The 15128-nt window shown below is 46.4% G+C and overlaps 1 protein-coding gene across 2 annotated transcripts in view; it reads left to right on the top strand.

Moving 5' to 3' along the window:
* The window catches only part of LOC119178514 (Ubr3 ubiquitin ligase), a 155701-nt gene extending 141342 nt beyond the window's left edge, over positions 1–14359 (top strand). For both annotated transcript variants that reach the window (XM_037429720.2, XM_037429721.2), the window contains 3 exons: positions 4446–4655; positions 12972–13111; positions 13872–14359. In XM_037429720.2, the coding sequence (XP_037285617.2) occupies positions 4446–4655; positions 12972–13111; positions 13872–13989 (468 nt within the window). In that variant the 3' untranslated portion in view covers positions 13990–14359. The remainder of the gene's footprint in view (positions 1–4445; positions 4656–12971; positions 13112–13871) is intronic.
* Positions 14360–15128: the final 769 nt, after the last annotated feature.

The raw sequence follows: 15128 nt of genomic DNA, 5'->3' as shown, positions 1-15128 counted from the left end.
TTGCAGGACAAAACGATACGCAATATTTTTCTTGGATACTGTGGGAATTGAGGCTAACCCGTCGCCTTTGCGCAGGCTTCGATACCTCTTTCTGCATTCTCATGTCCCGACATGACTCTCCTTTCCTCCATGGTCTGCCGCGCTGGGAGAGTGGGGAGTGACACTTAACCCCTCTCACCCGGTAGCGAATGTCAACTGTGGCGCCGCGCGCAAAGACTCCCGGTTCATTTTGCTTGCGCGCGCGCATCGGGAGTGAGAGAGACCTTTCCGAGGTCGACATGGGGGTAAGCGCGCTTTTCTTTTCCGTCCGTCGGCTCCCTTTGTTTGGGGCTTGGGGCTCGTTTGAACTTTGCCAACAGCGCCTCGCATCCGCGGCAAACGCTTGCCTTATGTGTCCCCCCCCCCCCTTTCGTACGCTAGGCCGAAGAGCGGTGCGGTGTCCTAGTGTGTGGTCAAACTGCGCCGACCCATATCTCTCCGAAGCCAACGCAAGCGCCTTTGCCCTCACTCGAGCAACCGGGCCTTTGTCCCGCTGTCTCCATGAATCACTTTTACCACAGAGACGTGCTCGCGGCACCCCTGTGCAGTACTTCTTGCTCGTGGCGTGGATAAGCCCATTCGCTTTCCCGCCGCGCCTTTGCAACGGGCTGTGTTCTGCGTTTGGGTGTTACCGCAGACAATGAAGTCTTGCCACCTTGAGAAGTACTGTGTTCTCGCCATGGGGACGGTTAACGCGTGCTCTGCGGCTCGTTAAGACTGGACCCACGCTAGTGGCCGTACTCCTTTGCGATACGTGTACACTACAATACTTAGGGCATATCGGGAGGTTTGACGGGCATGTTTCTTATGATGGAACTGCAAAAACGAAGCAAAAGTACTTCACTACACTAGACTCGGGATAATTCAAACTCTGGTAATTCATACTTTCAGTTAATTCAAACAAAACTGAATTTTTTAGATGGCCCTCTATTCTTTCAATGTATTAAAAAACCTCTTATTTCAAACTCTGTTATTCAGTTATTTCATACTTTTTGCACTTCCGTACCAGAAAATATCTGCTGCTTTCCCACTACTATTTAAAAATTTGCGTGTGTATACTCCTGAAAGTCTAAAAATGAAAAATAAGCACCTCAGCGCCTCAAGAAGAAAGGATTTGCAAGTAAACAAATGTTTGAAACGAAGCAGGTGCATGGTAAACTGTGGTGCTTCTCAAATGGTATTGCCACGTTCCATTACCCAATTTTTGTTGTCGTCCCAGAACACTACACAATTCTCAGCGCAAACAGCGCCTGCAGTTTCCGAGAAGCTTCCGGGCTGTAGTAGATCATTTCGATAAGATCACGCCTCTTTGCGAACTGTACAGATTATTCTGGAACCTATGCTACCGCCAGCGATAACGCTAGAACATTCGACGGCAAGAGTATAAATGCCATCGCGCTTCGCCGCTTGTCAGTAGTTGATCAACGGCCGACGCTCCGTTCACTGCTATCTGTGCAAGACTGCTACTGTAATCGAACTTTCCTTTTACCGGGCACAAGTTCACCCAAATAAACAGTTAAATCCCAACATAGAGTCTCCTGTCTTCGGCCACGTCACGACACCGGGACATCTGGTGGAGGTGCTGCTTCGTTCATGTACCGGATGCCCCCGTCAAGCCGTGAACCCAGCCCACGTCACGGAGAAGACACCGACGCCAACCAGGAGCAGCGAACAAGCCGCCGACAGCAAGGGCTACCACCGGAGTACGGGCTTCTACAAGACAAGGCGCGCAAGACCAAGGCCATGACCGTGACTGGAGCGACAATGACAACCGCAGCGTCCCAGCCCACGATGGTCATGCATCAACCCAGAGAACCACCAATTTTCCATGGGTCATCGTTCGAAGACCCGTAGTCCTGGCTAGAAACATACGACCGTGTGGCCGCCCTCAACCACTGGGACCATGACGAAAAGCTCCGTCGTGTGTTCTTCTATTTGGAAGACACCGCAAGGACCTGGCTCGAAAATCGGGAGTCCATGCTCTGAACGTGGGATGTTTTCTGCGGCGCATTCCTGCAAACGTTCGCGAGCGTCGCTCGCAAAGAGAGAGCCGCTGCTTTATTAGAGACCCGGGTTCAGCTATCAAATGAAAATGTCGCCATTTTCACAGAAGAAATGACCCGACTATTCCGTCACGCTGACCCAGACATGCCTGAGGAGAAAACGTTCGTTTCCTCATGCGAGGGGTCAAACAGGAGCTCTTCGCGGGACTGATGAGAAATCCACCGAACACCATCCAAGAATTTGTAGCCGAAGCGACCACTATCGAAAAGACCCTGGACATGCGCACCAGACAGTATAATCGTCGCCTGACTCCAGAATGCGCTGCTGCTCAAGCCAGTAACTCCGAAGACCTGCGTGAAACGATCCGAGCGATCGTGCGGGAAGAGCTGCGCAAACTGTTTTCTCGCACAATGTCGGCAATCGGATCCACTTAAGGCTGTGCCTTCGGCGCAGCCTCAAGTGGATACGATTGCCGACATTGTGCGAGAAAAAGTTCGGCAATCGCTTCGAATCCCTCAAGCACTGCTGCCTGAGCTGGAAGCTATGAGCTATGCCGCTGCAGTGCGCCACAACGCTCCTCCCCGTCCACGCCAAAACGCCGCCCCGTCGCACTTCCGTCGACAAACGCCACCGCCGCCACCACCCCCACCGACGTCATACCGTTCGCCAGCGGCCCAAAGGCAGTGCATCCGAGGTAGCTAAGTTTTTCGTCGAAAATATCGTCCTACGTCACAGCGCCCTGGAGGTCCTTATCACCGACAGCGGAACGGCATTTACTGCAGACTTAACTCAAGCAATCTTGGCATACAGCCACACAAACCACTGCCGGATGACAGCGTACCACCCACAGACCAACGGCCGCACCGAGCGGCTAAACAAGACGATCGCCGACATGCTGGCAATGTACGTCGATGTCGAACACAAGACGTGGGACGCCATTCTTCCGTACGTGACCTTCGCATACAACACGGCGGTGCAGGAGACGACGCAGATATCTCCATACAAATTGGTCTACGGAAGGAGCCTGGCAACGACGCTCGATGGCATGTTACCCAACGTCACCGACGAAGAAAACCTTGATGTGAGTGAGTACCTTCAACGCGCCGAAGAAGCCCGACAACTCGCGCGTCTCCGTATCAAGAATAAACAGACGACCGACAGCCGCCGTTACAATCTTCGACGACGCTTCGTGGAATACCAGCCCGGTGAACGTGTTTAGGTGTGGACGCCGTTACGCCGACGTGGACTAAGTGAAAAGCTTCTGCGACGGTACTTCAGACCGTACAGGGTGGTTCGACGTCTCGGCCCACTTGATTACTAGGTTGTCCCCGACGGCATCACGAACTCCCAACGACGCCGACGGCAACCTGAAGTCGTCCATGTCGCGCGCCTCAAGCCGTTTCATGCGCGTTTACAAACTGAAACCGTGCTTTTTTTGTATTAATATTGTATCGTAATTTATTCATTGTACTTTCTTGCATTATTGTTGTACCTTTATGTTTAGTTAAAGCATCGGGACGATGCCTTTTTCAGAGGGGGGCAATGTCACGTTCCATTACCCAAGTTTTGTTATCGCCCCAAAACACTACACAATTCTCAGTGCAAACCGCGCCTGCAGTTTTAGAGAAGGTTCCGGACTGTAGTAAATCATTTCGATAAGATCACGCCTACTCTGCGAACTGTACAGGTTATTCTGGAACCTACGCCACCGCCAGCAATAACGCTAGAACATTCGACTGCAAGAGTATAAATGCCGACGCGCTTCGCCGCTTGTCAGTAGCTGATCGACGGCCGACGCTCCGTTCACTGCTATCTGTGCAAGACTGCTACTGTAATCGAACTTTCCGTTTACCGGGCACAAGTTCGCCCAAATAAACAGTTAAATCCCAACACAAAGTATCCTGTCTTCGGCCACGTCACGACCTTGTGACAGTATAGAAAGCTTTGTGCTTAAGGCACATATAGTATTGAAGCAGTTGGCAATTCACAATTACTTTAAAAGGTCTCATCAGCGGTAAATGGCCAATAAACTTGTGCACCTTACACCTTTGCTTTTTGTTTATTGTGTGCAGTTGGAATTTAAAAACGCTTAAAAAATTTTAAATGTTGTAAAGTCAATGCCTAGTCATAATGTGTGGTGTCACCTCGCCCAGAGTCATATATCTGAGAACTTCTGATAATTCAAACTTCTTGATAATTCAAAAGAAATTCAGAAGTTCCTTTGAGTTTGAATTATTGAGAATCGACTGTAGTTTGTTCACGAAGGCATTTCTCACTGTTTTCTTTCTGTGTAGTCCCCGTGCAATGTTTTGCTGGCAGAATTAGTCCCGGCGTATGTAGCCTAAAAGCAGGAAATTTGAGTAGCCTGCATTGCTGTAAAGCCTTCTTCATTCTCGCCACAGAGCTTGGTGTCGGTGCGGTGGAATTGGGCCCAGCCACGGCTGCTGTCACTGCCGGGCCGCTATGACGACCTCTTCCAGTACTACCACAGTCGGGCATGCAGCAATTGCCACAACGTGCCCAAGGACCCATCCGTGTGCCTCGTGTGTGGCACGCTGGTCTGCCTGCGTGAAAGCTGCTGTCGCCAGCAGGCGCACTTCGAAGCCGTGCATGTGAGTCGTCAGCTCGAGTACCCTTCCTTGCCCTCCTTGGTGGCTCATTAGACTGCATCAGTTGTGGCACGCAACTCTTGGTAGTGGATCTCTTAGCGCAAGATATACAGTAGCACTGCTCAGAGTCTATTATGCAATAAAAACAGAAAACCAGATAGCAAGAATGTTTACATTGTTATAGTAACCTGGAATCAACGTGAAGTCAAAATCGAGATACCGTATTTACTCGCATAATGATCGCACCCCTAAATTTGTCGTCTAAATTCGACTTTTTTTTTTCCCGCGTAATGATCACACCCTGAACTTGCTGCATCGCCATGTCATGTGCCAAGTCTAGCTGAACGTGCCTATTATTGTTTCTGTGATCTGAAAGCTGGCATCACTATGCTAATGCTGTAAATTTACTGATTTAAATGAAAGCATTCCTTATTTAGAGAGAAGAAACTGTTCTGACGCGTGTGACGTACTCACAACCTCCATAACTGACGCAAAGAAGAATAAAAATGCGGTGGCTTCGCTCCACGAAGTGCTTTGCTCCGTCAGCCGCCATGTTTGTTTTGACATCCCGCACTGTTACAGCGGCGGCCGCCTGTTGGTCGACCTGTGTTCATCCCGCATCAATGTTTTTTTCCTGAGAACACGTTTTTTTTTTTTTTTTTGTGCTTTGTGATCATCTGTTGAAGCGCCGTTTCACCATGGAGCGGTATGTGAGCTTTAGTGCCGCGTTCAAGCTGAAGGCGCTTGACTACGCGCTAGAGCACGGCAACCGCGCTGCCGGCAGACATTTCGGCATCGACGAAATCCGGATCCGATATTGGAAAAAACAGCACGACATGCTCATGGCTACTAACAGCACGCGATGGGCTTTCCGCGGACCCAAATCTGGCAAGTTCCCCGACATAGTAAAGGCAGTCCTCGAATACGTGAAGGACATGCGCATGGACGGTTATTCAGTGTCATTAGACATGATACAGATGCAGGCGTGCACAGTTTCCCGGAGGCTGGGCATAGCCACAAAGGACTTCTGCGCCAGTTTTGGCTGGACGTCACGCTTCATGCGGCAGAATGGATTGTCGCTGGCATTTCCAACGCGCTCGACGGAACGGAAGATGATCCCCTGTGGGACAGTGAAGACGCTGCCGGTTCCGACAGGGAATCGTGCGGGGACGACACTGACGCCAGTGAGGCTTCGGAGTCTGAATGAATGTTAGGGGGTCAGAGACGTAAAAAATAAAAGGGCAGTGTGCCATGCATGTAGCTCCTGCGTAATGCGTTCATTTTATTACAAAGGTAAGCTTTAATTTACTTTTATTTTTGGTTATGTTCATGATAGCTATCGTAAGAATTCTGATTAGCGAATTTTATGCTTTTCGGTGCTCAGTATATTTTTTCACGGAAAGTTTACCCCGCGTAATAATTTTTTTGAAAAAAAAAAAAAGTGCAATCATTATGCAAGTATACCGTATTTACTCGATTCTACCGCGCCCTCGATTGTAACGCGCACCCGATTTCCCCGACGAAAAAAAAAAATAATGTAAGACATCTATTGCAATGCGCACCCATTTTGCTCGATGGCCTGCATGATCACACCACTCGAAAAAACTACTCCTTTCGGGAGCGTCTTCTATTTAAATACGAGGTAAGGGCGAAGCTTGTGCCAATCTGACGTGTAACAGAGCATTGCCATCGCTGTAGTTTTACCGTGGACCGATGTCAGCATGCAAACTTGCTTCGCCCCCTTCTTCTTGACGGTTGTGGTGCCAGGCATGTCGAAGTAAAGAGGCGTCTGATCGGCATTCCCGATTTGCCCCAGCAGGTAGCCGTTGTTGTGCCGCAAGTTTAGGACGAACCTTTGTAAACTGTGAAGCTTTTCATCGTACTCCTCCGCAAAACTTTTCGCATATGCCCGTTCCCCCTTCGGAGGGAAAAGCCTTTCCTCTTCATGAAGTTAGTTAGCCAGCATCTGCTCGTTTTAAACTGGCTCCGCATTAGACCTTTTTCTAAGGCTAATTGCATAGCCCACACTTGGAGCAGTTCTGTCATCACGGGCTGCTGTGGCGCTCGCTGCTCAAGCACATACTCGCCGAGCAGCTCTTCAATTTGTGGAAACCGACCCTGCTGTGGTCCACTAAAGCCTTTGCATGAAGTGAAGCTTTGCTGTCGACAGTCTTCTGCTTTTGTTTTTGCCAGTCCCGCACGCACGTTTCGGGAACTCCGAACGACCGCGATGACTTTTCTTTTAAAAGCGGCATCATGGTACACTCGAGTTTTTGGAGTCGGCCCTTCCATGCCGTTGATGCTAATGCACTACCAGATGACGGACTCCTCAGCACACGTACAAAGTGCCGCACATGGGAAACACATAGGCAGAAATGGCTGACGCGCCACGCCGACGCTCGTAGGGGCGGCCATTTTGGAAATGCCGATGGCAATAGAATGACCGTATTCATTTTTTTTTTCGCACTCGATTATAACGCGCATAGGATTTATGAACTCGCTTAACCGGAAGAAAGGTGCGTGTTAGATTCGAGTAATTATGGTATACGGTATCACTAAAAGCTAGCAAATCATTTTCAAATCATGATATATGCACCGAACATTTATTTTCGTGAAAAGAGCGCTCGTATGTAGGCTTGTGTGAATGTATGAGCACTTCGAATATTCAAATTAATATATTATTTGAATTCGCCTCGATTCAAGATTAAATAATATAAATTTTTGAAGCATTCAAAATGAACCATTTAGTGTATATTACTGTATTTACGTAATGAAACCACTAGCATAATGATCCAAAAATTCATTTTTTTAATGTATATGTTAATTTTGCTGAGGTAGCCAGTACTGTTGATGGTCGAAGCAAGGTTCAATCACCTCATACTATCGCAACATAACGCCGCAATGAAAGTGAAAGCGTAGTTCAACAACCATGCTGAACAGTCGTGAGTCTGTACGAAGTCGATCGAGATTAAAAATTCACACCATTTGGGGCAGAGCACCATCTGTCAAAAGCAAAAGAAACGACACTACAGGGTCAACCGTGAAACGAGATATGTTGCAACGTTGCACGCATTGAGAAGCAGCTGCATAGTTCCTTTATTTTCATCATGCCGTACGCACGAGCCCGAATAAGTACGCCGCGATGTCCAAAAACCACTGCTCTGTCCTGCATTGTGTGGCATCGTGGTGGAAGGATGGCAACATATTGTGCTATCACTTCCCGAAGGATGCAGACAATGCACTAAAAAGAACATCGTTGATCATAGACTTGCACATTGGAAAGAAGGTGAGGAACACTATGGTGGTTTGTTCTAATCATTCTGTTCATGATGACTTCATTCTCTGCGGTCAATACACCACTATTTTGCATGTGTACATTCTTGTGAAGACTTGGGCTTCTCTACTTGGGCTTCTCTAAGCACAAAGGATAGTTTCGCTTATATAGCAAGTACTTTAGGAAAATTTGTTGCATTATATATTAAACACGAACGGTAAAAATGAAGCGATCTCGTAGTCTGCCTTTTCCATGATATGATAAATATTCAAATGCTTCGAACATTCGAACGAATACTCTATTTACTCGCATAATTCTCGCACCTTTTTTGTCGGAAAACCGATGAAAAGTTGGGGGGTGCGAGAATTACACGGGGAAGACTTTCTACGAAAACGTACAGAGCGAAAAAGAAAACGAAGTGGCCGCAAATCGGGATTCTCACACCAGCAACTATAACAGAAAGCTTTAAGAAGTGGTAATTTAAACTTACCTCAACTATAAAAGCAGAGGTTCAACACAAGAGAAGATTTAATTGAGACAGAAAAAGTGGAAGCAAATAGTCGAGAATTAGAATACCATACGCAAAGCTTGCGGACGTTACAGGCGTAGCGGTAGCGTTCGTCGCTCAACAGGAGCCTCAAAAGGTAAGCGTGGGACGTCAGTATTGGGCTGATGGCTATTTAACAGAATTGTCCGCAGTTTCCTTCTTCAGAAATAGTTTACCATCAATCCCAGTTTTAGGCACACGGTAGGCCCAATGCGTCTTGGTGGCTTTCAGCAGCTATCACCAGTAGCGAACACAAAACTCGTAGACTCCTTAGGACCTACCGGCGGCCCTGTTGCCGTTCTTTAGTGCATTATCTATCACTTGCCATATACGTAGCCTATACATAACCACTATACATAGCTTTCATAGATTACGAGAAGGCATTTGATTCAGTAGAAATATCAGCCATCACGCAGACACTGTGGAATCAGGGCGTCAATGAAGTATATATAAACATCCTGGAAGAAATCTACAGGGGATCAACTGCTACCATAGTGCTTCATAAAGAAAGCAACAGAATACCAATCAAGAAGGGTGTAAGGCAGGGAGACACAATCTCCCCAATGCTATTTACCGCGTGCTTACAGGAGGTTTTCAGAAGCCTAGAACGGGAAAAGTTAGGGATAAGAGTTAATGGAGAGTACCTATTAACCTGCGCTTTGCCGATGACATTGCATTGCTGAGTAACTCAGGGGACGAATTGCAATTCATGATTACGGAGTTAGACAAGGAGAGCAGAAAGGTAGGTCTTAAAATGAATCTGCAGAAAACGAAAGTAAAGCACAACAACCTCAGAAAAGAGCAGCGCTTCGAGATAGGTAATAGTGCACTTCAAGTTGCAAAAGACTATGTCTGCTAAGGGCAGGTAATAACCGCAGGGCAGAACCACAAGATTGAAGTAACTAGAAGAATAAGAATGGGGTAGAGCACATTCGGCAAGCACTCTCAAATTATGACAGGTAGATTGCCACTATCCCTCAAGAGAAAGGTATATAACAGCCGTATCTTGTCGGTACTTAGCTACGGAGCAGAAACCTTGAGACTTACAAAGAGGGTTCAGCTTAAATTAAGGACGACGCAGCGAGCAATGGAAAGAAAAATGGTAGGTGTAACCTTAAGAGACAAGAAGAGAGCAGAGTGGATTAGGGGACAAACGGGGGTTAAGGATATCATAGTTGAAATAAAGAAGAGGAAATGGACATGGGCTGGGCATGTAGCGTGTAGACAGGATAACCGCTGGTCATTAAGGGTAACTAACTGGATTCCCAAAGTAGGGAAGCGGGTTAGGGGGAGACAGAAGGTCAGGTGGGCAAATGAGATTAAGAAGTTTGCGTGTATAAATTGGCAGCAGCAAGCACAGGACCGGGTTAACTGGCGGAACATGGGAGAGGCCTTTGTCCTGCTGTGGACGTAGTCGGGCTGATGATGATCATGATCTATCACTTGCAACTTGAAAGCAGTCGTGCAGCTTCAGTATCGCCTCATAACTTGACAAGGTTACCGACGCAACATACAAAACACGCCGCAAGGTGCACTTGCCACTTCGGCTTGGCTTGAGTTGGATTGAATTTCTGTGCAATAGTACACTTGATGCTTAAGAGATGGCACCAGATGGCGTGCGCTATCATCATCAGTGGCCGGAAAGAGCAGGCGACATTATTGCAGCAGTTTTCGGGGGTGCGATAATTACTCGAGGAAAAAAAGAAATTGTATTTTTGTTAGGCGATGTGGGAGGTGCGAGAATCATGCCAGTGCGAGGATTACGCGAGTAAATACGGTAATGCAGCATTTGAATTTGCTTCAAATTTAATTTATTTAAATTATTTACAATATCAAATTGTTCGAAACGAACAAATACTTTCATATTAGCCCGCATGTGACACTTTCTAAAGGTGGTTTCACTGCCGTGGGGTGGGGCTAAGCCAAAAGATCACCTATCCAGGTGTAGATTAGTTCGTAAGTAACTTGCTTTTAAAAAATCGTTTCACTGCAGTGAAATAATGCTAAGCTGTGAAAACATGTACAGTCAACTACTCTTAAACGGAACTCAAAGGGGGTCCATAAAACTGTTCCATTTATCAGTAGATTCATTTAAGCAAAGTACACTTATTTAGTGAACCAAGACCTTTATTCAAATTGCACAAACCTCACCTTACTCATGAAGATCGGTAGGAGAAAAAAAGGAGTGAAGAGTGGTTTGTTTGGCAAGCTTGAGTTGTTTTTTCATAAGGTACGCACCCATGGCTGACAAACTAGCTAGAAATTCTGAACAAGCCTCATGCTCAAAATAGCGCTGCAAAAGTTCAACAGCCTCTATAGCTGATCGGTCTGGTGGCACCACTGCAGTGGCAGTATTGTCATCACATTCATCGCTGAAGGGATGATCCTCATCCTGCACTTTGGCAATCATTTCTTCGACAGTCTTTTCACGACAGGTACGAACATTTTCATCAATTGATTTGTAGTCCTGCACTGTGAAAGGGGCATAGGGTACGACCTGACTGAATACTGTCTCAATGTCGGCATTAGCAGGGCTTTCTTCTTCATCAGGTACTGCTTTCTTGCGCTTGAAAGCCAGCATGGTGAAAGCATCTGTGTATTATTGTTGCCTTCACTTGCTCCCAGGCACAAGCCAAAAAATGTGGATGGCTGCCAATAAATCTGTGCTGTAGCATTTCGCACTGCCTCCTCTACGCAGCATTTGTTAGAGCAATTGTCTGCGGCAATGAACTTTAATGTTCTGAATAATCCCTTGATCCATTGGCTAGATCACTGACGTTGCATTGGCTAGCAAGAACTCCAGAGTGATGGCTTGGAGTACTTGAACCTGACCGTGGGCTGGGCAATCATCCACGATGAAGACAACCTTCCTGCCTTGCCTTGTAAATCTTGCGTCTTCCTCCCGAAGCCAGTTTTCGAAGATGGCCGTAGTCATCCATGCTTTTCCGTTCCCATGGTACGCAACGGGAAGGTGTCCAACGCCTTTGAAACAACGTGGGTGCCTTGATTTTCCTGTTACCAACAGCTTCAATTTCTCATCTCCTGCCATGTTTGCACCCACCAGCACAGTGATGCGATCTTTACTGAATTTTCCTCTACTACAGGCTTCGCCTTTGAACGTGAGAGTCTTTGATGGAAGCGCCTTATAAAAAAGACCCATCTCGTCGACGAGGAAGACGTCTCGTGGCTCAAAGCTCATCGAAATTTCCGCCCCTGTTGCCAGTCGGTGCAAATGTCCCTGTTGACTGCACCACTCTCACCTGAGATTGCTTTGAAGACTAGGTCATGGCGTGTTTTGAAGTGGCTGAGCCATCCGTCGCTTAGGACAATGTTCTTAAATGTTCTTAACACCCATTTGCATGGCAATCTCTCGAGCTTTCTGCTCAAGAATTGGTCCGCTTATGGGCAAATTGGAACTACGTACGCGCTTGAACTACAGGAAAAGAACTTTTCTGGTTGTTCATGAGGCGTCGTCCGCATCCGTTTAGATGTAAAGGTCCCGTTCTTAACAGTTCCTTCAATTTTCTCCGTCTTTCCAGATCCGTGACAGCGGCAATTTCGGGATGTATTTTCTCGCCACCTCCATCTCGGGCAGGCCGCTTCGATCGAGCTCCTGAAGAATTTGCAGCTTTTTTTTTCAAGGGAGAGAGTATGTTGCGGCGGCTTCCTTTCTATCAGGCTGAAATAACACCGTGATCCACCGCACTTCACCGCACAAATAGGCCTAACGCACAATTGACTCGCTGACTTCGCTCCCACAGCCATAAGCGAGAATGGCTACTGGATTGGCTTGTCTCGATCTCAAGGTGTTGCCATGGTTGTGAGACTACCTTTGGCATGAGCGAGTCCGTGCTGTGTTTAGAGTTTGTGCCATTTAACCGTAGGTGACCAATAAGCATTGTTTCGATTAACCGATGAATTTTACTGCGCAACACATAGAAATCCAGCCATATAAGCTCGCTTAGTTCCATTAATGAGGCATTTTTGTTTAAGTGAGTTTCATTTATTGGGAGTCCACTGTATTCAGAAGAAATCTGTACTGCCACGAAGTGATATATGCTTCAAGGTTAAATGATGATAATACCCTCACATCGATTTATTCTTTAAGTTTAAAAGCTTGTTATACCGACTTAGATGCTCCAAGCATAGCAAATTAAAAAGTAACACATTTTGCAGCCTATCACTTATGTTCTACCGAATGTCCAATCCTGCTACTATATTCAAAGTTGTTTTTCGCTTTCTTTGATACCAAAAAATGGCGCTTGCACAGGCCTTGTTTCAATATTTAAAAAATATTGTGCAGGTTTGTTATGTCATGACAAATATTCCCATTTTGTTTTATATAATATGCGATATATGTACTCTTCGAATTCTATGCATAATTATTCAACCAAAATTACTATTGACTTCGAACCTAAAATTTAATATTCACACAAGCCGAAGTTTCAGAATTTAATTCATTTCAGTCATATACCACCTCTTTATTCTGGCTGTGTAGCACTCCATTAACTGTGGTGCGGGCACGGCCATCTACTTGGCGGTGAACTCGTCAACGGTGATTGTGATACGAGGCAAGCGGGCCTGCCTCTGGGGCTCCGTCTACCTTGACAGCTTCGGGGAAGAAGACAGGGACCTCAAGTGAGTGCACCAACTCTCCTGCTATTGCTTTGGTTTAAGAAATGATTTAGACAGTAAAGAGTTACCCTTCTAAGAATTCCGTGACCTGTTACAGAACTTCATTGCAGTCCTTCACAATTTGAATAGCCTGTAAAGAAGAAAGTAGTGTATGGTTAAAATAAATTCAATTGCAAACTTAAAAAAGCTTAGTCTGTCTATAAGTCTGTAGAGAAATGTTCTAACTATTTTCTCTGAAATTCAGCAAAAGTGTAGGGTACTTCAGTAAAATTTTCGCATGCGGTATCCTGAACAACATGACAACGCTTGCCTTCTTGTCAAATTGTTGGCCCCAGCAACATTCCCTGTTCTACGCTTTCTCACAAGCCTCAATGTTATGCGGAAGGTCGCATCTTGCTTGGATAACAGTGACGTAGTAACCTTGAGGTTTCAGCTTACATTCACATCGTAACCAGTCTGGCAGCCTAGCGGCAATGGACTTTTATGTTCTCGCATGCAGTTGTTGTTGATCTGCGGAGAAGTTCTTGCTTTTCGGACGTAGAAATCCTTACATAAGTCACTATTCAACAAAGTTTTTACTGAAATCATGATTTCATAGTGTTTAGGTGTGACTATATAAAAGCACCTCATCCAAGTGTCAATACCATACTGCCCTTGTCACGTCTCATTCTGTTTTCTTATTCCCCTTCCTCCCTCGTTGGCAAGGACCCGAGAGCTGTCGACACTAATTCAAACCACTTTGATGTGTCGCACATGCACGCAGGCGAGGGAAGCCACTCTACTTGAGCGTGGAGCGGTACCAGCTGCTGCAGCAGCAGTGGACGACGCACTCCTTCGACCACACCTCGCGACGCTGGGTGTGGCACAAGGACAACCTCTGATGCGCCCACCCCCTTTCGTCGGCATCACCTTCCGCACCTGCACCTGGCCACGTCCAGGACGCTGTTGGCCAGCGGCGGTGCCATCGTTCTCCTAGGCTTGTTTCACTGATGCCTGGACACTGTGGGTGCTGTGGCCGTCACTTCTATCTGCCTTTTTCCTCACCGCACTATACATATGTACAGGCGAAGTTCTGCCGCGGCAGCGGGGAATGGCGCGTAGGATTTTCTTCTTTTTCTTTTTTTGTGAGATGCATCTGTCAAGTCGCACTGCAGTCAGGCCGAGAGAATACAGTACTATAATACTACTTTAGGGAGTTGCAAAGAAGAAAATTTGCTGCTTGTTTACATTAAAAGAAGAGAGTTCAGATCACTTGTTTTTGTCTCTGTTTTGTAAAAGTGTTCTTAGTAGTTTGGTGGTAAAGAGGGCGATGTTCACAGCCTGCGCCCTCTGTATTGTAGAATGTTGCTCCACTCGACACTCCTCCTCGACTTGGGATTGTTGATAATAGTGCATGGTAAGTGCTTATGAATGACCAGCAGCAGTTCCAAAATGCACAGCGTCATTTTCAGTCAAGTGGCAGTACTGTACTCAGTTAAATTAACTGAAGGATAAACATGCGAGTCAAAGGTCGTTTTAGAATATGAGTGGGATTCTTTTGCTAAGCAGTTGGTCACGAGTTCACTTCAAGTAGAAACCACGTAACCACAAACCACGTAAAAGCTCCTTCATTCGATTTGTACATGGTTCAAACAAGTGAGCCTTGTTAATAACCTGGCAGTTTATTTATGGTATGCCAGAACAGCCAAGAAATGCTTATAGCTTTTTTCTTGAGTGCTAAATGCGCAGAACACTCAAAACATTCATAGTCAACTTCAGTATTATGTTGTTGCTTCATATCAGACACCGTATGCACTGCAAAGCACGATTGCCAGGCAATTGAGGAAATAAAATGTGATTGAAAATTTCAAAGCTACTTAAAAGAGAGAAAGATACAGAACATTTATTTTTTTAAAAAAAGTTCATCGCTGGTGGGGCCCCAACTGGCGTCCTCCAACTGGCGTGGGTCGCCAGTTGACTCCGAAGAGTCTCCAACAGCAACCGAACTTCTTTAACTGCTGGTAAAAATGGCCGCAATTCA

The sequence above is a fragment of the Rhipicephalus microplus genome, unplaced genomic scaffold (assembly GCF_043290135.1).
Source record: "Rhipicephalus microplus isolate Deutch F79 unplaced genomic scaffold, USDA_Rmic scaffold_18, whole genome shotgun sequence".
Classification (NCBI taxonomy): domain Eukaryota; kingdom Metazoa; phylum Arthropoda; class Arachnida; order Ixodida; family Ixodidae; genus Rhipicephalus; species Rhipicephalus microplus.
This window is presented reverse-complemented; position numbering and strand designations above follow the sequence as displayed.